This window comes from Bubalus kerabau, chromosome X (assembly GCF_029407905.1).
Source record: "Bubalus kerabau isolate K-KA32 ecotype Philippines breed swamp buffalo chromosome X, PCC_UOA_SB_1v2, whole genome shotgun sequence".
In the NCBI taxonomy this organism is placed as follows: domain Eukaryota; kingdom Metazoa; phylum Chordata; class Mammalia; order Artiodactyla; family Bovidae; genus Bubalus; species Bubalus kerabau.
In genome coordinates, this window is record NC_073647.1 from 63,320,694 (window position 1) to 63,344,972 (window position 24,279).

Sequence of the window (24,279 nt, forward strand, 5' to 3'; positions counted from 1 at the left end):
AGTGTCTGGCAGAATGGAAGTCCTAGCTCACCTGGGTCTGCCACTACCATCAGTGTGCTTACTGCAGTCAACCTAATTCTTCTAACATGGGCATGATGAAGCTTCAACATTTTCCCTGGATATAGCTTTCTCTTTTGGGTAAAGTTTGAAACAAGCTTAAGAAGATCTTTCTGGCCTAAAGTAGCTTCAGAGTCAGATCTGGGTTTGGTTCCTTGTTCTGCATCTTACAGCCTCTGGGACCTTAGATAAGTTATTTTTCTCTGCCCCTTAATTTCTTCATCTGTAAAACAAAAACAAATACGCTGCCTACACCCATGGGTTGTTGTGAATAAAATAATGAACGTGAAGAGCTTAGTGCTATGTCTGACAACCAGAAGGCACTCAGGAAATGGGGGCTGTGGTACTGATGGTGAAAGTAGCAGCTGTAATCATAGTGAATGATGATTCCCACCACTAACACTGCCCTCTCTGGAATGGACAGTTGAATGTTTTTAAGCTCGTACAGTTTTTGCACACCTAACCTAAATGTTAGGAGAGACATCAGTTGCTATTCCTGAAGGGGCAGCAGAAGAATTGTTGCCAGGCTTCACAGACAATGGCTGGGAATTTAAAACCGAGTTGTTTTCGGAGGCGTGACTAAAAATGATTCCGTAGAGCATAATTCTCAGAATAATTTACTTATGCCAGTCCCCTTCCACCCAAGAACACAAGGGGAGAAAATGTAGTTCTAAACTGACCCTATACTTCTAAGACTCAACTGAAGTTGGTTACCCTTGATATGTTGCTCACAGACGTCATCAGGAGCATTTGGATACAAAGATCTTCTGATCTTCTTTGCCAAGGTCGTCTTCATTCTTAAACTATTTCAAACTATTCATTCCCCCTAACTATTTTTGGGCCTCTTGGTGGGGATAAGATTCATTTGATGGCTTGAAGATTGATGTATGGGCACAAGAGGAGTTCTAAGGGATATTATGTTAGAGTAGGTGGAATTATAGGGGGACTGTGGAGGTATTAACAGACAGAAATTTGAAAACTGAAAAATCCTAATGGTTCTGTAGATGAACCCATTTACTAAAGGAGGAATATGAGATGTTTCTTTTGACGTTCCTTCATTTTTCTCTTTAGCTCTCTGTTAAAAGTCTGCTAAAAGAGAAAGAAAACAGGCATCATTGCAAGCGAAGCTAGGCACAAGGCTTCCTGTCCTTCCAGGTGAGGAGGCTGTTGCCTACTTTCCAAGGGGTGTAGATTGCATCCCACTAGGTGTCCCCCTCTGCCCTGACCTCATACTTACTCTCCCTCTTGCTCTCTTCCCTTCACCTAAGGAATACTAACCACATCAAAGGCTTCAAAGGCTTCATCAGAGATTATCCAGTAACATGTCCTCTGGGTCCCAGGGTGCCCATTTTCCTTTTTACTGTTGGCTCTGAGGTTATAGAAATGAAAAATGGGTTTCAGTTTTGGACACAGACTTAGGAGTAGAATCAGACATCTAGAAAGACATTTCCTCCCCTCTTCTGCTGGATTCCTGCCACTCAACTTTCATCCTCCTTCCCAGAGCAGCACCTCTGTCCTCAGTGTTCCTGTCCAGGTCATCTTCATTCTTAAACTAACTATTCATTCCCCTTAACTATTTTTGAGCCTCTTGGTGGGGATAAGATTCATTTGATGTCTCGAAGATTGATGTATGGGCACAATGGGAGTTCTAAGGGATATTATGTTAGAGTAGGTGGAATTATAGGGGGACTGTGGAGGTATTAACAGACAGAACTAACAGCCCCTCTGTGTAGGTGTAACAACCCAAGGCTCTGAGGTAGCCTGAAGGGCAGATTCTTTGGAGAGCAAAGGTGACATTATAAAATTGACAGTTTACCGTCATGGAAACTGGGGCCAAGGAACATTTGAGATGGAGTAGCCATTAACAACAATGGGCCTTTAAATCCTCACAGCTTTCTTTTTTTAGTGCCTTTAGATTGGGAGAAATCATATATGATTATTAAAAAATTTCTGATAATACAAAAATTCTAAGAAAGGTACCTTGGATCTTCTAAAAATCACCTAGAATCTTACCCTTAGAGAAAACCACTGCTCATGTTTGGTGATTTCCCTCCAGATAGTCTATGGACATATATACATCATGCTGTACATGCTGTGCTCTGACTTTATTTTCTCCAATAAAACACTGGGTTGTGGAAAACTTTCCATGCCAGTCAATATGTCAACATTAGCCCTTTTAAGGTCTGCATAGTATTCTATTGTATTGGCGCACCATAATTTATTTAGCCATTCACCACTGTTAGAGCTTTAGCTTGTTTTCAGCTTTTAGCTGTTATGCACAATGCTGTGATTGAACAACTATGAGCATTCTTTTTTGTGTACTTGTGTAATTATCTTTGGCTACAATTCAAGATATAAAATGATTGGCTCATATGGTTTCCACAATTTTAAAGTTCTCTCTCTTTCTCTCTTTCTTTCTTTCTCTCTCTCTCTCTATATATATATGCTGTTCTTGTTGTTCAGTTGCTAAGTTATGTCCCACTCTTTCACAATCCCATGGACTGTAGCCCACCAGGCTCCTTTGTCCATGGAATTTCCCAGGCACAGATACTAGAGTGGGTTGCCATTTCCTTCTCCAAGATATATATACATATGGCACAAGAGACACAGATTTAATCCTTGGGTTGGGAAAATCCCCTGGAGTAGGAAATGGCTACCCACGCCAGTATTCTTGCCTGGGAAATCCCATGGACAGAGGAGCCTTGCAGGCTACAGTCCATGGGGTTGCAAAGAGTTGGACATAACTGAGCATGTGCACATGTACACACACAGGCACGCGCACACACACACACATAGAGAAAGAGGGATGGAGAGTAGGAGGGAGACAGACAACCAAACTACTCTCTGTAAAGATTGTACCAATTTGTACATCTACCACTGGAAATCATAACCTTTAAGATAACCCTACAGCCATCCAGACAAAGATCTTGGAGCATCATACTGGGCTGCCAGATGGTACTCTCCAAGCACTTCATCTGCTTCTCTCCTGATCACCAACCATAGCATGAAAAAAGAGTTTGGGGCTCAAAACTCCTCACTTTAAATTGTGAGGAAAGGCCTTTATATCTTTTCTACCCTAACTAATCAATGTTCCAGCCTTACATTCAAAAAGATCATCCTCAGTATATGGGGCTGGGGGCTGAAAGTCATCACTTGGACCATAGCGAAGCTTGGGTGTGTTACAAGCTCTTGCGATGATACGAGCCCCAGAGATGATACGAGCCCCAGCAATGATACGAGCCCCAGTGATGATACGAGCCCCAGAGATGATACGAGCCCCAGCGGTGATACAAGCCCCAGCGATGTTACCAGCTCCAGCAGTGTTACCAGCTCCAGCTATGTTATGAGCTCCACTGGTGTTATGCAGTCCAGCAGTGTTATGAGATCCATTTCCCCCAGAATATTCACCTTCCTCCATGGGTTCATCTAAGGCAAAGGTTACTGATACGTTCTTCTTGGGTCTTATTCTTACACCTTCTTTCTGTATATCAGCAAGATGGAGGAGAAAGTCAATTGGTGCCCAAAGAGTTTGGAGATTGGTCCCTGAGGTAATAACATTTAATGAGCCACTTACTAGCAGGATTGACTTCAGAGGCTTAGGTTCCACTGAGTGTTGTCCTACATGCTGTCTGTTTTCTTTGGACATTCCCATCTGGGTAGCAAAGCTGGAGAAGATAGAGAGGATAAAGCCATAGTGAAAACAGATGCGAGCTCCTTAATCAAATTCAACTATCCCCCCATCCCTGCCATGTGTCTTCAGACAATTAGAGGAACAACAGAGGAAGAGGACATTTAGTCTTTTTATTCCTCAAAACCTTGATCACATCCTGTTTCTTTTTCTTCTCCTTTTCTATATTCCTGTTCTCTCCCACCTTGCTGTATTATTGGAATGATCAGAGAATGGGAAGCAGAGAATGTGGAGCAGCTCCAGGATAGTTATCCATAGAATGTTGCCAATAAAATCCTTAAGGGGCTTGTGTTCCTTTTCTCCTCTGTGTAACAAACCAGAGAATATGGCATTGAAACATGTATAATATCATATAAGAAACGAATCGCCAGTCCAGGTTCGATGCAGGATACAGGATGCTTGGTGCTGGTGCACTGGGATGACCCAGAGGGATGGTACGGGGAGGGAGGTGGGAGGCGGGTTCAGGATTGGGAACACGTGTACACCCATGGTGGATTCATGTTGATGTATGGCAAAACCAATACAATATTGTAAAGTAATTAGCCTCCAATTAAAATAAATTTAAATTAAAAAATATATATATACAGTTCAAAAAAAAAAAAAAAAAAAGAAACCCTGTTTTGGAGAAACTCTACTACTGATGATTTAATTCATCCCACTCAAATTGTGCCTAGGGGAGGATGTACCTAACAGTGTTGGGATGTTTGTGGTCACTGCCTTCACCCCATTTGGGCCAACTGATCTTGAGAGACTTGCTCAGCACCTCACAGAATTCATGCTCCTCCCAGAACTCCCTGCTTATGTTGAAGATTAACTCCCGCATCTGTTCTTATCAGTACACCTAACAGAGGCAGCTCGGTACCTGTCTGCTGGGGCTCTTTCCTCAAATCCTCTAGTGCTACTGGAGGCTGCAATGGTTGGTGGCAGTGGCTGTTGGCGAGTACACAGCTCTTCATATTTCTCCCCAATGGCAGATAACAGCCAGTACAGGCCATCAACTATAGGTTGACGGCGCCTTTGGAGTTGTTTGACAACTGAACAAGGTTCCTGTGACAAAAAGAGAAGACTCTAGCCCAGGAGCTTGGGACCTCTGGGGCCCATAGTCTCAATCACCCTCAGCACACAGGTACACAGAAGCTCTGCTGTACCTAGAGAGGTTCTTAAGACTTCCTAAGAGATACTCAACATTTACTCCTGAGAAGGTAAATGAAAGGTACAAAAGCTAGGTCCTTTAATCAAGTGTCACGTCTTGGATGTATAACCTTGGACAAGGCACACAGGGTCTCTGACCCTTGGCTTTCTTAACCATAAAATGAGACTACTGAAACTTCCAGCTTTAAAGAGCTGTTTTACAGGCCTAATGAGAAAACAGATGCAAAAGTGCTGTAAGTGAGTGGTACTTATTATCACCGTTGAGTCAGAAATCATTGCCATACTTGTGTCAGGGAGAGACTTTGCCTGAGATCTGGCATAGGAGACTGATTATGGGCTGTGGAAGGCATCAGCCTTGGTTGAAAGGACAAGGTAAGGGAGGGCAGGACACTTACCACTCGGCACGGAGACTTGTTCTCATTCATAAGTCTCTCCAGCCGCAGATATTCAATGATCTCACCAGGCGTCAGGGCATCCATCTTATCCTGCTTGTTGGCCAGGCTAAAACCAGCATTGGAAGATTTTGAGGGAAGAAGAGAGGATGAGTGAAACTGAGATAGAGACCAAGGGCAAGAAAAGAAAGGAAAGAGGGGGATATCCAATTCTGGTACAGCTGCTCCATATCCAGGGACTAGCTTTTAAGCCATACCCAGTAAGGTGATCCAGACATTTTTCTAGCCAGCTCTCAATGGAGGAAAGAAGAGCACAAGTAATTTGAATCCGAGATAATCCCCAAGCCTCATTTCTCACTTCTACACTACACCATCAAACTTTAATTAGAATTTCTAACTGGGATAGGAACAAATTTGGAGCTTTTACACCCTTCCCTAAACTCTGTTCATGCTTGAGCTGGGGGTGCTAACAAGGAATAAAAAAGGCTTAAAGGGCATGGGGAAGATTGACAGGCCACCTGAAATATCACCCTGGAATAAGAGGTAGTGGCATAAATCTCGGGCACTCTGCCAAGGGAGCAGGCCACTGGCATTGAATATACAACACAGGAGTTTTCTGCCTTCATCTCAGGGTCAGAGACTGAAGCCAGAAAAGAGAAGCAAATGTAGGGAGGCAGTCTTCAGGAAGAGTTGACAAATGGGTGAGGAGGGTGTGTGCATTTCCCTTTGATGCTTGCCTTCAAAATTACCTTTGCACAATTAGATAATAGGTTCCCCCATGGCAGTGTCTGGTAGAAAGTGGCTCTTGAAAACAGCCCATAGAGGACTGGGCCACTACCCCTCAGCCAAAGAGGAGAGGCGGTCTAATTGGACGTGATAGAGGGACCACCTAGCCCTTCCTCTGTCTACTTCTCTTCTAAAGGCTCAGAATGGAAGGGGAAATTGGACACAAAGGTAGAGTCTTACAGTAGGATGGGTTTCCCAGCCACTCTTTCATCAGACAGCATGTTGGGTAAGATGACCTTCACTTCCTGCATGTGCTGCAAGTCACTGGAATCCAGAATAAAAACCAGCCCATGTGCCTGAGCATAGTAGTTTGGCCAGATTTCGCGGCCCTGCATGTCTCCTTTTAGGTCATAGATGGAAACTTCATAATTATCCACCAGGAGTGTGGTTAGTTCAGAGTTTGAACAACTGTCCATCCTACTCCTACTAGGGAGTTCTATGCATAGGGAAGAGAGAAGGAAAGAATTTGTTAAATGATTATCTGGACCTTGATTACAGCCTGCCCTCAGGAATCCTATGGAGGTGTCCTGGCATCCTGCTCATGCTGATTCATCCTAAACCAGCACTTTGCCCACACTACCCTATCCTGGCTCAGTAACCTTCCTTGAGTGCCTGCTGCTCTGAAGACAGAATACAAACTCTTTTACCTCCTAACCTGCCAGATCCATTTCTTCCCTGACTGGTATCCAGGGTCTCTGGTACCCAGCCTCTTCCTCCCTCTGCTTCTTGACTCGTGTGCCTCCCTATCCCCCATTCCACATGCATGTCAGGCTCTCCCTTGCCCCGGGCCTTCACAAGATACTATTCCTACTGGTTAGAACACTTTCCCACTACTCTGCTTGGTTAAAACCTATTTTGTTTTTAAAAGGTCAATTCAGATCTTGTTTCTTCTAGAAAATTTTCTTAACTCACACTACCATCCCCAAGTCCGGATAAGGTGCCTTTCTTCTGGGCTTACCACTACCACAGCACATGTATGCTTAGTCACTCAGTCATGTCTGACTCTTTGTGACTCCATGGACTGTAGCCTGCTAGGGTCCTCTTTCCATGGGGATTCCCCAGGCAAGAATACTGGTGTGTGTTGCCATGCTGTCCTCCAAGGGATCTTCCCAACTCAGGGACTGAACCCAGGTCTCCTGCATTGCAGGTGGATCCTTTACTGTCTGAGCCACCAGGGAAGCCCATGTTACAGTGTTATAAATTCTGTGATTTATTTATCTGGGTTATAAACTGCAACAGGATAGAAACCCCTTCAGTATTTGCTATTATATATTCACAATGTCAAGCACAGAAACTGGCAGACAGGTGTTCAATAAATATTTGTTGAATGCATCTGTTGAAGCTCTTCTCTCCCATCCTTTCTTTAAGGCCCAGCTCAAGTACCACTTTCTTTAGGAAGCCTCGCTGACTGGCCCAGCTCTCACTTCGATCTCTAGTTAAGCACATGATGTGTTAAACTGGTCCTTCACCTCATTCTGTGCATATCCTGCCTCCCCAGTGAAAATATAAGCTCTGTGAGGGAGGGGCTCTGCATTCCCTTACACATAGTAGGTGTTCAGTAAATGTTTATGGGGTCTGTTACTGTGGAGGAGAGTATGAAGTCCTCTTCCTCTCATATCTCCTAGAAACCATGCCAAACTCAGACACCTTTGCCCTTTCAAGGCTATGGCCAGACCATACAGTCCCACAGGGCATTCCACCTCTCACTCAGCCCCCAGAGAAATGCAGTTCAGCATTTCTGTAGGCACATTCCAGTCTATTAAACCGACAGCCTGGCTTAGCTCTCTGCCCACATTAGTAGCAAGATGATTTTACAGATTCTCTACACTCATATCTGGGAGTTCTAAGACCAGAATCAGTAGCTTCTTATCTCTAGTTTCAGATTTACATGGGACATTTTCTATAGGATTGTTAGAATAAGTTGCTTAGCTGAGAAGTTAACAGGATGCTTTCAGATCTTTGGAAATGTATGACTATACACACATGTATGAGTATACATAATATGCCTCTATATGTGTGTATATGTACATATTATTACATTTTACTATCATCTCATAGTGTCCTCTTCTGATTTTATGTTAGTCAATGATTTAATTATAGCTTTCACAGAACATATAATTTTCATTCACAATTTTATGTTATTTGTTATGTCTATATTAGACTACTTAAAAATAATAAGTGAATAGGTTAAAACTCTAAAGGTAATTTCAAAGCAAACTTTATGTTTTTTCCTTGTTATTTCTTTGTATTTGCAGCCTTACCAATTCTCCAATAATTCAATCTATTGTTGGCAAACCCTAAAAACCATCAGAACTTGCTCTCTGACAATGTACATTTCTCTTATTTCCTCTATTAATTTATAAACACTCTGAGGACAGATACTGAATCAAATCCATCTCTATATCCCTAGCAGAATGCTACATAAAGCATAGTTTGGGGATCATCTGCTTTAGAGTTACATGGGGGTGATGGTTAAGTCCCCCCCTGTGCCAAATGAATAAGAATCCATACATTTGGGACACAAGCATCTGTATGTTTAGCAAACTCCTATGTTTAACAAAATCCCTAGGTGATTCTTCTTACCTTATATTTTGAGACTCACTGCCTTAAAGAGCAGTAGAATTTATGCCTGTCTCAGAATTATCTGGTGCACCTGTTAAGATTTTTGATTCCCTGGGCCTTCTCCAGGCCCAAATATCTGAACCTTCAGGTCCCCTGTGAGTTGGTGTGATTCTGATTTTTGGCTCTCAGTACCCACTCTGCACACCAGGATCACCTGTGGAGCTCTTAAAACCTATGACACTAGGCCTCATTCTTTGAGAGAGAGAGATCTGGGGTGGGGCTAAGACAGCATTTTCTTTTCAAGTTCGAAATATATATCTAGGTTTGAAACTGCTTTAAATGCCCTCACTTGCCCCATATGACCATGCCAGACAAAATAGTTATAGTGAATGATGTTGTTGATAATAATGGCTTATGTCCCAAAATATTTTATAGCCAGCGTCTTCAAATGTTTACACAAGTTACTGCTTATAGATTGGAACTTCCTCCCTAGGCTATCATCTGTTTTCAGCAATTAAACATTTGCAGGAGCTTATAGGGGGCAAGCTATTGCATTTTGGGTACAGAGGAGTCTACTAGTCTCTGGAAGTCTTACATGGACAGAGGTGGCCTGAGATAATTCTTCAGAATGTGACATTAGTGGAAATTTGCTTCTTAGCCATAAAAACGTCTCTGTGAATGAAGTTTATGAATCAGCCCCAAGTTATTCATCAACCACAAGGCAAGTTAAACAGTAACAAATTAGACTGCAAGCTCTATCTTCTAGGAATTAGAATGGAAAGCACATGCTATTCTCATAGGCAAAATAGCATAAGGCTAATTACAATTGAGTGCTTCCCAAAGATGGCTATTAGAAAGGCCTGGGGTGTTCTTCATATATTCCCAGGCCCCACCCAGACTGGATGGGAATCTAGGGGTGGTGCTGAGTTGGGCTTTAAAAATTATTCCCTTTATCAGTAACCTTGTGATTTATCTTGGTTCCTTGATTTTCTTGCTGCTGCTTACCTTTTTTTTTTTTTTTAAATTATCATTTCTGCCAATCAGAGATTTGGGAGAGGCAGAATCAAGTTTGCTGCCTGTAAGGTGGAATACCAGGCTGAACCACTGGCTGAAATGTCAAGGTATTAAACTGGAGATTTGGTATTAAACTTGCCTGCCTTTGAACTGACACCATTTCTCAAGCTCCAACCCTCTATATGAACTGTCAAAAAGAGTTTCACGTTATTAAAATTGTTCATCATCCCACACTTGTCTCTCTTATCTAGACCAAATTCCACTTTAATTGAGCTCTGACACTAGACACTGTTTCAAACTTGCTCTCCTTCCTTATCAACTGCAGTGCTTTGCATAGTCACAGTTCATTCATACTGACACTATGAAAAGACCTTCAATTAGGATATCTTGTAAAGGGAGCAGGTAACAGACATTACATAAACAGGCTGATAACACCTGAGGAGAGGAGTATATGTGTGTCTCTGTGTGTGTGTGTGTGTCTTGTTCGTGTGTGTTAGGAAGTGTTTACCTTCAAATGAGGTAACTTGAGTGCCATGAAGTAAGGGTAGGAAGGAATGATATTTCATTGGTCACTGGGACCCAGGGGAGACCTAAACTAGTATCTAATGCTCTCAGTTCCTTACGTCTCTGGAACGCCTCCACAAGAACAGTTTTGCCTGAGTTGTGTAGTCCAAGGATGATGATGGCTACATGTCTAGAAATGGAAAAGAAAAATGAGTCAAAGCCTTAAAAGTACTGTTAGTTCTCAGTCTAAAAAAGAATTATACTCTTGGTGTTTGGGGCTCTGCCTGCAGTAGTCCCAATGCAGTCATAAAGGCACAGCCAGGTGGTAGAAGGTGGAGTGGGAGCTACTCCCCAAAGCCTCCAAGGACACTTTGCTTCCCTGATTCACTTGCCTTGTAGAACTGGCCATCCTCCCCCAACCCTGCCCCTAATCTTGTAGACACTACCTAGTCATGCCCCCTAATAATATATATCATAAGGATTTGTCCTGTGAGGGACTATGGCTAGGCACATTGGAGGAAATGGTGGAACAGGTCTAAGGAAATAATTACAGTATTACCTTTGGGTCTCTTCAGTTGTCTTTAGATGACACCAGCAGGAGGTCAGAAGCCGGAACATGATTCAGCTTAGTTCTTTAATATTAAGGGAAATAAGAAATCATCCCATGGTTAACTCTGAACCTAAATTAGCTTATGAATACACAGAAACTGATAAACAGACTGGGACCGTCAAAAGTCCATTATTTCATTCTGTCCAACCTTGTTTATGTCATGGATGGGGTGCAGGGGAACCGATTATCATCAACTCTAGTGGCAAAACAGTGATTTCTTATTAAAGCAACCTACACCAGCATGATGGCATTAGGTGTGGCCTATCCCTTCAGCCATAGTTCATCCCTGTTAGGAATATCTTTATTCAACCTTGGAATTGGGGATGGGGTGGAGAAATGCGTTGCCTAAGTAAAAAGGGTACTTTAGACAATTGCTTCACAGTTAATCCATGTTATAGCATGTATTAATATTTCATTCCCTTCTATGGCTAAATAACATTCCATTGTATGGATATACCACATTTTGTTTATCCATTCATCAATTGATAAGATGTTTGGATTGTTTCTACTTTTTGACTCTTATGAATAATCCTGCTATATATATATATATGTGTGTGTGTGTGTGTGTGTAGGATTGTATAAGTTTTATATGGACATATGGTTTCAGTTCTCTTGAGTATATACCTAGGAGTGTAATTGCTGGGTCATATGATAACTCTGTGTTTAACATTTTCAGAAAGTGCCAGATTGTTTCTATATTTTACACTCCTACCAGCAGTTCCGGATGGTTCCAATTTCTCCACATCCTCATCAACCGTCATTGTCTTTTTGTTTAATATTAGTGGGTGTGAAGTGTTTGTCTATTGGGCTGGTCAAAAAGTCCATGAGATCTTAAGAAAAGCCCAAATAAACCTTTTGGCTAACCTAATGATTGTGGTTTTGATTGACTGTGTGGATCATAATAAACTGTGGAAAATTCTGAAAGAGATGGGAATACCAGACCACCTGACCCGCCTCTTGACAGACCTGTATGCAGATCAGGAAGCAACAGTTAGAACTGGACATGGAACAACAGACTGGTTCCAAATAGGAAAAGGACTACATCAAGGCTGTATATTGTCACCCTGCTTATTTAACTTCTATGCAGAGTACATCATGAGAAACCCTGGGCTGGATGAAGCACAAGCTGGAATCAGGATTGCCGGCAGAAATATCAATAACCTCAGATATGCAGATGACACCACCCTTATGGCAGAAAGTGAAGAGGAACTAAAAAGCCTGTTGATGAAAGTGAAAGAGGAGAGTGAAAAAGCTGGCTTAAAGCTCAACATTCAAAAAACAAAGATCATGGCATCTGGTCCCATCACTTCATGGGAAATAGATGGGGAAACAGTGGAAACAGTGTCAGCCTTTATTTTTGGGGGCTCCCAAATCACTTCAGATGGTGAGTGCAGCCATGAAATTAAAAGACGCTTACTCCTTGGAAGAAAAGTTATGACTTTAGTCATATGCTATGACTAGATAGCATATTCAAAAGCATAGGCATTACTTTGCCAACAAAGGTCCGTCTAGTTAAGGCTATGGTTTTTCCAGTAGTCATGTATGGATATGAGAGTTGGACTGTGAAGAAAGCTGAGTGCCTAAGAATTTATGCTTTTGAACTGTGGTGTTGGAGAAGACTCTTGAGAGTCCCCTGGACTGCAAGGAGATCCAACCAGTCCATTTTAAAGGAGATCAGTCCTGGGTGTTCTTTGGAAGGACTGATGCTAAAGCTGAAACTCTCATGCGAAGAGCTGACTCATTGGAAAAGACTCTGATGCTGGGAGGGATTGGGGGCAGGAAGAGAAGGGGATGACAGAGGATGAGATGGCTGGGTGGCATCACCAACTCGATGGACTTGAGTTTGAGTGAACTCCGGGAGTTGGTGATGGACAGGGAGGCCTGGCGTGCTGCAATTCACGGGGTCGCAAAGAGTCAGACACAACTGAGCGACTGAACTGAACTGAATGTCTATGTATGGGGCCCAGAGCTGGGGGAAGCTCTGGTTGGGTTACCAAAGTACTTAGGCTGATACTCAGATGGGCTTTGGTTAGCTCTCTGATGATTATGGTGAGTATGTATCTGCTTATCAATGGATAACTTAGCAGGATTCTGCAGAATCACCCACTGTTTTAGAGAACTGCTATCCCCAAATAGAGACTCACATTTCATAGCATTTCTTATTAGAGCATTGTTCATTCCCTAGGAAATCATTCAGATTCCCATAAGGACCTCCTGGAAAATAGGTCTGGCTTATGCCCTTCCAAAGGAAAACCTGATATGTGGCCTGTGATCAAAACCAGCCTTATTCCAGCTTTGCTCATGATGCTGATAAGACCAGGAGCCTGAAACACCACTGTCTGATTGTCTGGGTTCCATGGTAGCCATCTCCCTTTAAGACAGAAGTAGCAGCTTCATGTCTGTTTCCTGATAATTGCAGAGCTTCCTAGCTTGATCTCAGACAGTCTGTATTTGTTAGTACCACTAAGAGAGGTCCAACTGGCATCACACAAATTCTTCCTTAAGAACATATCTTAAAGAAGGATAAGTAGGATAACCAAGAAGGAAAATAATTGGACTAGGGATTATCAGGTCCTTTCACTTCCAGCACCTCTCCTGGGTACTCTAGGATGAAATCATCTAAATTAAACCTACCATTTTCAGAATTCTTAGCTACAGAATGGAGATAATGATATATTTTGCTTACCTTGAGGTGGTTAATTATGTATCTGATTAGAAGTTGGTTCTTTTTGAGAGAAAGACTTAAAATGGGTAGAGTAATAGGAAGATGTGTTGCGCCTTCTAGCTTTCTTGCCAGAGTAACACAGCTCAGTTGCCCCCTTATGCTGGCTGTCAAGGTTCTGACATATCCATGGTAACCACTGCTTGGTTTATAGCAACCAAACTCCTATCTCCCTACCTTGTCTGATTATATAGCTAATTACTAAATTACTGAATTTTTAGTCATCGTGTTTTTAAGTTTACAGAGTATCTACATAGAACTTACAGTGTGTCAGCACTCATTTAAGCAATCTATACATACTAAACTCATTTAATACTAATAACATGGCAAAAAGTAGGGGCCATCATTCACAAAAAGGTTAAGTAATTTGCCCAAATGTACCCATTTAGTAAGTGGTAATGCCCAGAATTCAAACCCAGGTGGTCTAGTTTCAGAGACTGTGTATTAAGGGTCTCACAGGCTGTGTGAGTGAGATTTTCAGGGGCCAGAGAAACTACCGCAGCTCTGGGCCTTTCCATCTTTTCTGGACAAACTGTATTGTACTCCTTTTTAAGTCAACTTTAAAATAAACTTTTGTAAGAACAGTTTTAGATATACAGAAAAGTTACAAAGACAGTACAGAGGGTTCACATTATACCCTGCACCTGTTTTCCCCCTTTATTAATAGTATTGATCTAACACATACAGACTACCAGTTATTTTTCCAGCAAAAATGGGTTATTTGGGATCAACAAAGAATTACAATTTGGGGTCTGCCATCATAGCAAGTCACACACAAGTACCCCTCACAGCAAGGAGGGGGAAAGGTAGTTGGTTGGGCTATACTAAACAAAAGAGTCTACTGGGGGAATTTAGAGCTTGAAGTCAGAGAAGGCAATGGCACCCCACTCCAGTACTCTTGCCTGGAAAATCCCATGGACGGAGGAGTCTGGTAGGCTCCAGTCCATGGGGTCGCCAAGAGTCGGGCACGACTGAGCAACTTCACTTTCACTTTTCACTTTCATGCATTGGAGAAGGAAATGGCAACCCACTCCAGTATTCTTGCCTGGAGAATCCCAGGGACAGAGGTGCCTAGTGGGTTGCCGTCTCTGGGGTTGCACCAAGTCGGACATGACTGAAGCAACTTAGCAGCAGCAGCAGCAGAGCTTGAAGTATAGTGGCTTTTCATTGGCTGAGTTGTGGCAATCTCTCATTGGCTGAGTTGTAGCAATCTCTCACTGGCTGAGCTCTGGCCAGGCAACAAATGGAAGTCTTCCTGTTGGGCTCTGCTGTTGTCATAGGGTGTGAGAGCTCCTCTTCCTGATCTCCTGTTCTAATTGTGATTTTTATTAATTTTTACATTTCCTCCTTTTGATCTTGATCTTTCTCTGAAAGGGCTTCCCTGATGGCTCAGTGAGTGAGGAATCTGCCTGCAGTGCAGGAGACACAGGAGATGTGGGTTCGATCCCTGGGTAGGGAAGATCCCCTGGAGAAGGAAATTACAACCCACTCCAATATTCTTGCCTGGCAAATCCAGACAGAATAGCCTGGTGGGCTATAGTCCATGGGGTCACAGAGTTGGACACAACTGAGCACACTATCCAGATGATCTTCCTCTGAAAGCAGTGCTGGTTAAGACTTGGGTTTTCTGGTTTCAGTGACTTTTTGTCCCTCAGTGCCAGAAACGACCTTTCCTGGGTGTGGTATTCAATGATGGAGGGAAAGCATACACACTGGAAACCTATTGAGGTCACATTTGAGTAACAAGGAAGGGTAGAAGGGACAACTCTGAGGCTACTTACTCTTGAGAGTCCCTTGGACTGCAAGGAGGTCCAACCAGTCCATCCTAAAGGACATCAGTCCTGGGTGTTTACTGGAAGGACTGATGCTGAAGCTGAAACTCCAATACTTTGGCCACGTCCTGCGAAGAGTTGACTCATTGGAAAAGACCCTGATGCTGGGGGGGATTGGGGGCAGGAGGAGAAGGGGACGACAGAGGATGAGATGGCTGGATGGCATCACCGACTTGATGGACATGAGTTTGAGTGAACTCCAGGAGTTGGTGATGGACAGGGAGGCCTGGCGTGCTGCGATTCATGGGGTCACAAAGAGTCGGACACGACTGAGCAACTGAACTGAACTGAACTGAAAGTCCATATATTGTCAAGATCATAAACATTGGAGATCATATGAAAGATTTGGCAGACAAACTTCTGACAAGCCTGATCTAACTATCTTGGGAAAGCTGTTCCATCAGATGTTGTGTGCTTCAATTCTGGGAGCTATTTACTGTCAGGTCACCAGATGATGTGCAGGTCCACTCAGGGTGTGGTGCTTTCTCTCCATGTGCCATATGAATCCAAGAGTCTGTTGCCTGGAGTTTCATGGCACAAGGGTTGGTTAGCAGTACCTGATAGGGGTCTCTCCAGTGAAGTTAAAGAGAATCTTTCTGAAGGTGTCTTTTCCAGTATATGAAATCTCCAGGTTGCAAGGGTGCTTAAGGTCTTCATCTCCGGAGAGTGCACTGTGAAAACATTGCTCTAGCAAAACATGGTTATTTTTAATAGAAGCAATTAGGCCTTTGCAACACTGGAATATTTCTCATTTCATCAGCTGCAGGTTAAACAATGCAAGAGCCAAGTGCATTGAGTGTCCTGTGACTGTCTCAAAGGGTGAGAGTTTGAATTCCACAAGGGATGGATATAAGATTTAGAAGGATCAGTGGCAGTGCTTTTGGCCAATATATTTGGAGGGCCCATACAAATTTTTCCAATTGAGTTTTAATAATTCCATTAGTGCATTTGACTAAACCAGAGGATTGAGGATGCTAAATGCAGTAAAAGTGTTGTAAAACTGGCCAAACAGCACAGATATCAAAATATCTGACCAGTAAAATGGGTCCCTTGATCGTTATGAATTGTGGGAGGATTTCCCCAGGTAGGGATAATATTTTCCAGAAAGACCAGCCACAGAAAAAGCAGTAGCCTGTCTGCAAGGGAAGGCTTAAGTCCAGTGTGAAAACATTCACACCATGACCAAAATATATTTATATCCCTGAGATGGGGAAAGTTGTATTAAATCCAATTGCCAGACCTTGCATGGTCCATTAAGACAGTTTAAAATGTTTGGAAGCAGTAAGAACAGGCTTCCCTGGGTTGTCCTTTGGATTAGTGGGGCAAGTGAGGTAGGCACTTTTTGCAACTTTGTAAATGTTTCCCCACCAATATTGATTCATGAAAGATGGAATTTTGTCAGTAGACCAACGATCTAATGCATGTACAATGGTTAGGAGTATAAATTTTGGAATCTGTAGTAGGACTGAGTTGTTATTTGATCTGAATCAGAGCTTTCTCTTTTTATCAAACCAAGAGTTGAATTTCCAGTCTTTTTTCTTTTTTGAGACCAGTTGTTGGGCTTCTCCAGCCAGTTTTTCTAAGTTATCATTTGGGGAAATACCCCTTTGTATCATGACAGAAGTTTGACTGCTTTTGATTCCTTTAAGTGCAGTGTTCCTTATGGAACTGTCAGCAAGGTAATTTCCTTTAGCTTCCAGGGAGTCAAGTTAAAAATGCCCTGGAATTTTAATAATAGATTAAGTGGCAGGTAAAAGTACTGCATTCACTAATGTTTGAACATAGGAGCCATTTTAAATTTTATCTCTACTGAAAGTTAGGAAGCCATGTTGCTTCTACAACATTCCAAAATCATGAGCTTCTCCGAAACCATATCTACTATCAGTATAAATTCTGGCAGTTTTGTACTTGGGTAAAGTATGAGCTTGTGTAAGATCACATAATTCAGACTTTGGGGCTGAAGTAGCCATTAGTAAAGATGCTGCCTCAAAAACAATGAAAGGAGTTGCTATAGCATGCCCAGCACAGTATTTACCATGATCACCTTTTAGATAAGAACTATCAGCAAACTTTGAGAAGTCAGCATTACCCAAATTATTTTCTTGCAGGTCATCACAAGGCATCAGGATATGATCCATCAGCATTAAGTAGTGGTGAGAGACTTCATTGGTGATGGAGGGCAGAAGAGCAGCAGGATTAAGGTTATTACAACCTAAAAGAGTTATGTGAGGAACTTAACAAAAGGACTTCTTAGGAGGTGAGGCAGCTGACTGAAAAATATTGAGTGTGATGAGAATTCAGAAGGGCTTCTACTGCATGAGGTACAAAAATGGTTGAAAGGAATCCCACCTCAATCTTTTTGATGACCTGAATCAAAAAGGCAGTGGCAGTAATGGCTCTAAGGCAAGTTGGAAAGACAACTTAGAAGGCTGCAGGCACCCAAGGTGCTTAATTGGTAACAATCTTTTTTCTAATATCCTGGCTCTTTGCAATAATAGCAGGGTAGACCTGTGCCACAGTGTACAGTTGCTGGCTTTAATACTCTGTGGATAGATGGTGGTTCTCATGTTTTTGGGTGAGTACCCCAAACGCATTATATTCCTTTTCATATATAAAACCGGAAGAGAGAACCTGATCATTGGATGCCCAAGAGTGTGTGGGTGCATCAAACTCTCCTTTAAGGCCTTAAAGACTATTTTGTCTGGTTCTTCCCATAAAATTGGGTTGAGGTTGCTCTTTAGTAAAATATACAGAGATTTGGCCATAAGAGAGAAATTTGGAATCCAGTTTGAGTAATATCCAACTAGCCCGAGAGAACCTCACATTTGGCACTTCATTTTGGATTTTTGGAAGCTTAGGACATTATGAAGCCTTCTGGGTTCAGGTATAGCCCTTTTTCTGGTATCAGGTGTCCTAAATATTGAAGGGGTTTGGGAAAACTGCAGTCTTCCCTTGGCAACCTTATGTCCCTCTAAGGCTAATAACTTTAGCAAGTGGATGCTGCTTTCCTGTGAGAAGGCTTGAGAAGGAGAACAAAGAAGCAAATCATCTACACAATGCACCAAAGCAGAACCTCTAAGGGACTTTGTATCATCCAGATCAGCCTTCAGGATTTCTGAGAAATAAAGGCTCTCAGTAAAACCCCAAGGCATTACTGTACGGATGCATTGTTTTGTTTTCCAAATGAGGCCAAAAAGGTATTGGTTAGAATGCACTGCATACATCAATTATAGTAAAGAATTTGCTTCTGTTGGAAATGGATGTTAGTAGCATGTGAGTTAGGAATAAAGGGTGTCGAGGGATAAGAGTCTTGTTTATTGCTCAGAAATCCTGGAAAAACTTCCACCCTCAGCCCTTAGGTTTCTCGATGGTAAAATCAGGGGATTATAGGGATTAGTATAGGGATAATGATGACTTGTTATCTTCTATTATAGGCTTTTTACCTCGAAGACCTTCTTTCCTTACAGGGTGTTGATTCATTCTGGAGAGAAATTTGGGGGTATTTATTTGGATCTTGATGGGATGTGCACTGTGAATTTTACCAATATCAGTTGGAGATTTTGCCCATAGGGGGGTGGTATCTGATCCAGTAGGAACAAATGATCAGTGTGTCCAGAATCAGCTGTAGTACCATCAAAGACAGAAGAAATAAAATATGTCAAAGGGTCATTTAACTTACCTGATTGACTGCTTTGATGACTACTGTCAAGTTGTAGAATTATTTCCTCCTCATGGGAGAGAAAAATTCTGGCATGATACTTCCCTAAGAAGTCTTGGTCAAATAAATAGGTAGGGGTGGAGGAACTGAGGAGAAAATGTTGTGTGTTTCTCAAAGGGCCTAGAGAAAAGAATGGCTTCAGAGATAGGAACCTTTTGAAGTTCATTAGAGAACCCTAGTATTTGAACTATCTTAGTACTCCAAGGCAGAGACTGTTTATTGTAGTGGAATTGAAGACCAAAGAGTGTGGCTCTGGTGTCACTTAGGACTGGAAAAAATTTATCCTTAACATGGAGAAATGTTATTCAAGATCATCAAAAGGGAGGGATTGGGAATAGCTCTTATAGTTCCTTTGACTCTTGTTATTGAGAATTAGGGGGATGTTGGAAAGACAACTTAGAAGGCTGCAGGCACCCAAAGTGTGAAAATTGCTAACAATCTCTTTTCTAATATCCTGGCTCTTTGCAATAATAGCAGAAACTAGGAGGGTTTTGTTTTTGTTTAGGGACCTCCATTTGCTTGAATTGAACATTAAGAATTTTAGCAGTTTTCCTTTTACATGACTAATCTAGAGTGTGAGAGACCTGGGTTGCCAGATTAACTAAATCTGGAGTGGACAAAGTTTCCCATTCAATCTTGGTCCTTTTTACTAGAAGAGAAAGATCCTGTTTCAGCCCACTAATAAAAATACAGTTGAAAGCTACCCAAGTGGAATCAACATCTGAAGGAAGGTAAGAATTTTCTTTAAGTACATTCTGAAGTTGATCATAATACTCATGAATAGGTTCATCAGATTTTTGTGTGCAAGTCTGAATTTTGTTCTAATTAACAGGCTTTTGGAAAGCCTTATGAATTGCTCTTGGAAATCACTTAGTGATCGCCTGATCTCCCAGTTATAATTCTAGAGAGCTCTCAGGATTTCCCCATTTGTGAATTTTCATCCAAATTTAGGCCTGGTCTTCATTGACAGGCATATGAACTAACTAATCTAAGTCAGAGTTGATAAGTTTGAATAACTATATTATATTCTTCACCAAGTCTGTAAGGATTTCAGTTACTTTGGGAAAATCTTTGACTATGGCTTTGTAGTTCCACTTTAGTCCAGGAGATGTAAAATAATTAAGAGTCTAGCCTCTGGATCCTCTCAAGACTTAATTTTAAAGAGATGGGTTCTGATAAGTTCAGAGGAAATGGCACAGGGGAGTTTCAGAGAAAAGGGAAAGTTTGGCAAGAGAATTAGTTTGGCAAAAGAATTAGTATGGGGGAACTGAGAGTTATAGATGAGGTATCAGATCAGATCAGTCGCTCAGTCATGTCCGACTCTTTGTGACCCCATGAATCACAGCACGCCAGGCCTCCCTGTTCATCACCAACTCCCGGAGTTCACTCAGACTTAAGCCCATCGAGTCAGTGATGCCATCCAGCCATCTCATCCTCTGTCGTCCCCTTCTCCTCTTGCCCCCAATCCCTCCCAGCATCAGAGTCTTTTCCAATGAGTCAACTCTTTGCATGAGGTGGCCAAAGTACTGTAGTTTCAGCTTTAGCATTATTCCCTCCAAAGAAATCCCAGGGCTGATCTCCTTCAGAATGGACTGGTTGGATCTCCTTGCAGTCCAAGGGACTCTCAAGGGAAGAAGGAGGATGATGCCAGAGGCAGAGTCAGAGGAAAGGAACAAGATGACACTGGAGACAGTATCCAAGATACAGAAGCCAGGGACAAGGAACATGAGGCTTTGGCAGCCATTTTGTCTTTGCTTGCCTCAGTTGATCTTAAAATCTTACATTGCAGAGATGAAATTTTAGGCTTCTGATAATGCATTATCAGGAAATAATGAAATATAATATAGGCATTCCATTCAGTTTTGGAAATTTTACAGATATGGCTGTCCAATTTTGTTTTAAGAAAAATAAGTTTGGGATTTCAGTATTTCTCCATAATCCCCATTGATGTTCTCAATTGCCTTTGGTTAGGTTGGTCCATTTACTTAGAAATGTGCATGAGGAAGGACTACAGATTTTTAAACATAAAATCAGTCAGAATTCTTGTAAGGGCACCCTCAAAGTATTTAGGTAATTGGAATCACATTTCTCAGAGGTTTTTCTTTGGAGTAAAACAGTAATTTTCTTTTTTTTTTTTTCAATTATTTTTTTTTAAATTTTATTTTATTTTTAAACTTTACATAATTGTATTAGTTTTGCCAAATATCAAAATGAATCCGCCACAGGTAAGCTATTTAGGCTGTTTGAAAATTACTGTTTTATACATGTTTTATAACGCATGTATAAAACAGTAATTTTCAAACAGCCTAAATAGCTTAAATGGGCTCAAACACCCTGCAGGCCTAGATCAGCAAGTTCTAAGGGAACAGTCTAGTTTTAAAGGAGCCAGAACAAAGGCTGCTCGGCACAGCCTAATACTGAACGAGGCAGGCTGAAGACTGAACAGCACAGTTGCAATGAAACAGCTCCTATTCCAAAAGAAATTCAGCTAAAGGCTAGCATAGTTTCATTTGGAATAGCAGGCCGAAGTGCTTAACTCACAGACAGAATAAGGCTTTAATCAGAATAAACCTCCGGGAGAAAAATTTACCCTCAGGCCTCAGAGCTGGTGATTGAAAAAAAAAATCTCAATGGACTTTTTAGGTAACTTACCTATCTGCTTACTAGCCTCAGAGTCGTTGTGGGGTCTTCTCTGTATCCCTGCATTGGACACCAAAATGTTCACCTTAAACAGTTTGCCAGTTACTTCTCCAGTAAAAACCGATTTACTCAGAATCAGCCAACAATTATACCCTAGGGTCTCCAACTATGGTTGCCACCAACAAAGCCCTCTGCCTCAGGCGAAAAAGACCGTTACGGAAAGGAAGTTGCGAAGTCTAATAAGAAGACAGATCATTGGATGAATTGAGAGTTCCAAGTATAGTGGCTTTTCATTGGCTGAGTTGTGGCAATCTCTCATTGGCTAAACTCTTGCCAGGTGAAAAAATGAAGTTTTTTTTTCTTCTTCCGGTTCCGGGCTGCTACTGTCCTAAGTTGTGAGAGCTCCTCCTTTGACTTGTTGACTGTTTTCTTTGAGGTTTCTGTTATTTATTTCTGTAACATCTCTCACACTAGTATGGTACATTTGTTAAAATTAAAGAACCAGAATCGATGCATTGTTGTTGCTGTTGTTGTGCAGCTGCTGAGTCGTGTCTGACTCTTTGTGACCCCATGGAGTGCAGCACGCCAAGCTTCCCTGTGCTATAGTATCTCCAGCAGTTTGCTCAAATTGATGTGTCGGTTGAGTCAGTGATACTATCTAACCATCTCATCCTCTGCCTCCCCATCTCCTTTTGCCTTCTATCTTTTGCAGCATCAGTCTTTTCTAATGAATTGATACATTATTACTAACTAAAGAACATACCTCAGTCACATTTCCTTAGTGAAGTTGCTTTTGCCTTTAGTGTCCCAGACTCCACTTCCAAAGTTAGTTGGGTCAACACTCTTAACCCTGCCTCCTTCAATGAAGTTGTTTTGTACATTCGTAATACACATTCTGTAATAAGTTAATTTTGTGTGTCAACTTGACTGGGCTGCGGTGTGCCCAGATATTTGGCCAAACATTATTTTGGGTGTTTCTGTGAGTGTTTTTAGGTGAGATTAACTTTTAAATAGCAGAGAAGGTAATGGCACCCTACTCCAGTACTCTTGCCTGGAAAATCCCATGGACGGAGGAGCCTGGTGGGCTGCCGTCCATGGGGTCGCACAGAGTCAGACAGACTAAAGCAACTTAGCAGCAGCAGCAGTAGCAACTTTTAAATAGACTCAGGAAAGCAAATTGCCCTCCCTAATTTGACCTCATCCTCAGTGGCTCATATGATAAAGAATCTGTTTGCAATGAAGGAGACCTGGGTTTGATCCCTGGGTAGGGAAGAGCTCCTGGAGAAGGGATTGGCTACGCACTCCAGTGTTCTTGCCTGGAGAATTCCGCAGACACAGGAGCCTGGTGAGCTATAGTCCACTGGGTCGCAAAGAGTTGGACATGATTGAGCGACTAAAAATCAGTTGGAGGCATGACTAAAATCAAAAAAGCTGACCCTTCACCAAGTAAGAGAGGAAAATGTCAGGCAGAAGTCTGACTGCTTTTGAACTGGATCATTGACTTCTTTCCTGCCTACAGACTCAAAGTGAAACAATGGCTCTTCCTGGATTGTGAGCCTGCTGGTCTTTGGACTGGAACTACACCATCTGCTCTTCTGGTTCTCAGGCTTTAGGACTCCTCCTGGAACTAAACAATTGACTCTCCTGGATCTCCAGCCTGCCAATTCATCCTGCTGATCTTGGGGCTTGCCAGACTGTATAAATGTATAAACCAATATCTTGTAATAAATCTACACACACACACACACACACACACACACACAGATATCCTATTGCTGGGATAGAACAGCTACCTGTTCTTGCAGCAGGACCTCCTTCTATATTATCTCTTATCTTTTGCCTCCAGTTCTCTGCCTCAAATACTCTCCTCCCATTCTTCACTTTCATGCTTTATTGTCATCTCTCAATTCTCTCGTCTTCTTGTCACCTCAAAAGAAGCCTTCCCTGACCCAGGCTATTCTCCGTTCCCCTTTCATCCCTTTTATTTTTATTTTAAACATTTAATTAAAATAAAGACACAGAAAACTACACAAAACTTAGCTTAAAGCTTTACTATAAAGTGAACACCCTAGTAACCATTATCTTATTTAATCTACATGTTTATGTTCTATTCCTTTCTTTTTTCTTCTCTTTTTAAAGTTTATCATACATTAACATAGACTTTAAAAACCTGCATCTATACAGTTTTGGTTTTAAATAAACTCAGACTCATGGGAATAATTATATTTGAAGAAACCGGAAAAAAAAAACCTGCATCTATACAGTTTTAAGACACATAAATTGATGTATCCACCACCACCATCTATATACAGAATAGTTCTGTCACCCCAAAAAACTCTCTGTTGTTATCCCTTTATAGTTTCACCTCTATCTCAACCTCCCCCCTACCACTAACCTCTGGCAACTAATAATCTGTTCTCTGTCATTATAGTTTTGTCATTTGGAGAATGTTATATATATGGAATCATACATTTGTGATTAAAACTGGCTTTTTTAATATCAGCCTAATGCCATCGAAATTCATCCAAGTATTTGTGTTTACTAAATACTTGGTTTCTCTTTATTGCTAAATAGTATTCCATTGTGTGGATGTACCACAGTG

At 41.8% G+C, this 24,279-nt stretch overlaps 1 protein-coding gene across 3 annotated transcripts; it reads right to left on the reverse strand.

The window, feature by feature from the left end:
* Positions 1 to 1,010: 1,010 nt before the first annotated feature.
* On the reverse strand, positions 1,011 to 21,885 carry ARL13A (ADP ribosylation factor like GTPase 13A). Of its 3 annotated transcripts, none has more exons than XM_055564669.1 (10): positions 21,690 to 21,885; positions 10,715 to 10,787; positions 10,275 to 10,345; positions 6,256 to 6,511; positions 5,293 to 5,398; positions 4,608 to 4,792; positions 3,632 to 3,722; positions 3,466 to 3,538; positions 1,336 to 1,426; positions 1,011 to 1,146 (listed from the first exon to the last, which is right to left on the reverse strand). In XM_055564669.1, exons 2-9 carry the CDS (start codon positions 10,771 to 10,773, stop codon positions 1,368 to 1,370), a joined length of 900 nt encoding a protein of 299 aa, XP_055420644.1. In that variant the 5' UTR covers positions 10,774 to 10,787; positions 21,690 to 21,885; the 3' UTR covers positions 1,011 to 1,146; positions 1,336 to 1,367. The 3 variants fall into 3 exon arrangements, 2 of the variants coding, with proteins under 2 accessions (XP_055420644.1, XP_055420645.1); XM_055564670.1 differs by having other exon boundaries at positions 1,012 to 1,143; XR_008708461.1 differs by lacking the exon at positions 3,466 to 3,538 and having other exon boundaries at positions 1,095 to 1,146.
* Positions 21,886 to 24,279: the final 2,394 nt, after the last annotated feature.

What these genes read in the sequence shown, in the direction of transcription:
- ARL13A (XM_055564669.1), bottom strand. Translation starts at nt 10,773, where the DNA reads ATGTTCCGGCTTCTGACCTCCTGCTGGTGTCATCTAAAGACAACTGAA. An exon ending in GCTGGGAAACCCATCCTACT is followed by an intron (nt 5,399 to 6,255) that starts GTAAGACTCTAC and finishes TGCTGGTTTTAG; the next exon opens with CCTGGCCAACAAGCAGGATA. An exon ending in GAAAGAGCCCCAGCAGACAG is followed by an intron (nt 3,723 to 4,607) that starts GTACCGAGCTGC and finishes TATCTTCTCCAG; the next exon opens with CTTTGCTACCCAGATGGGAA.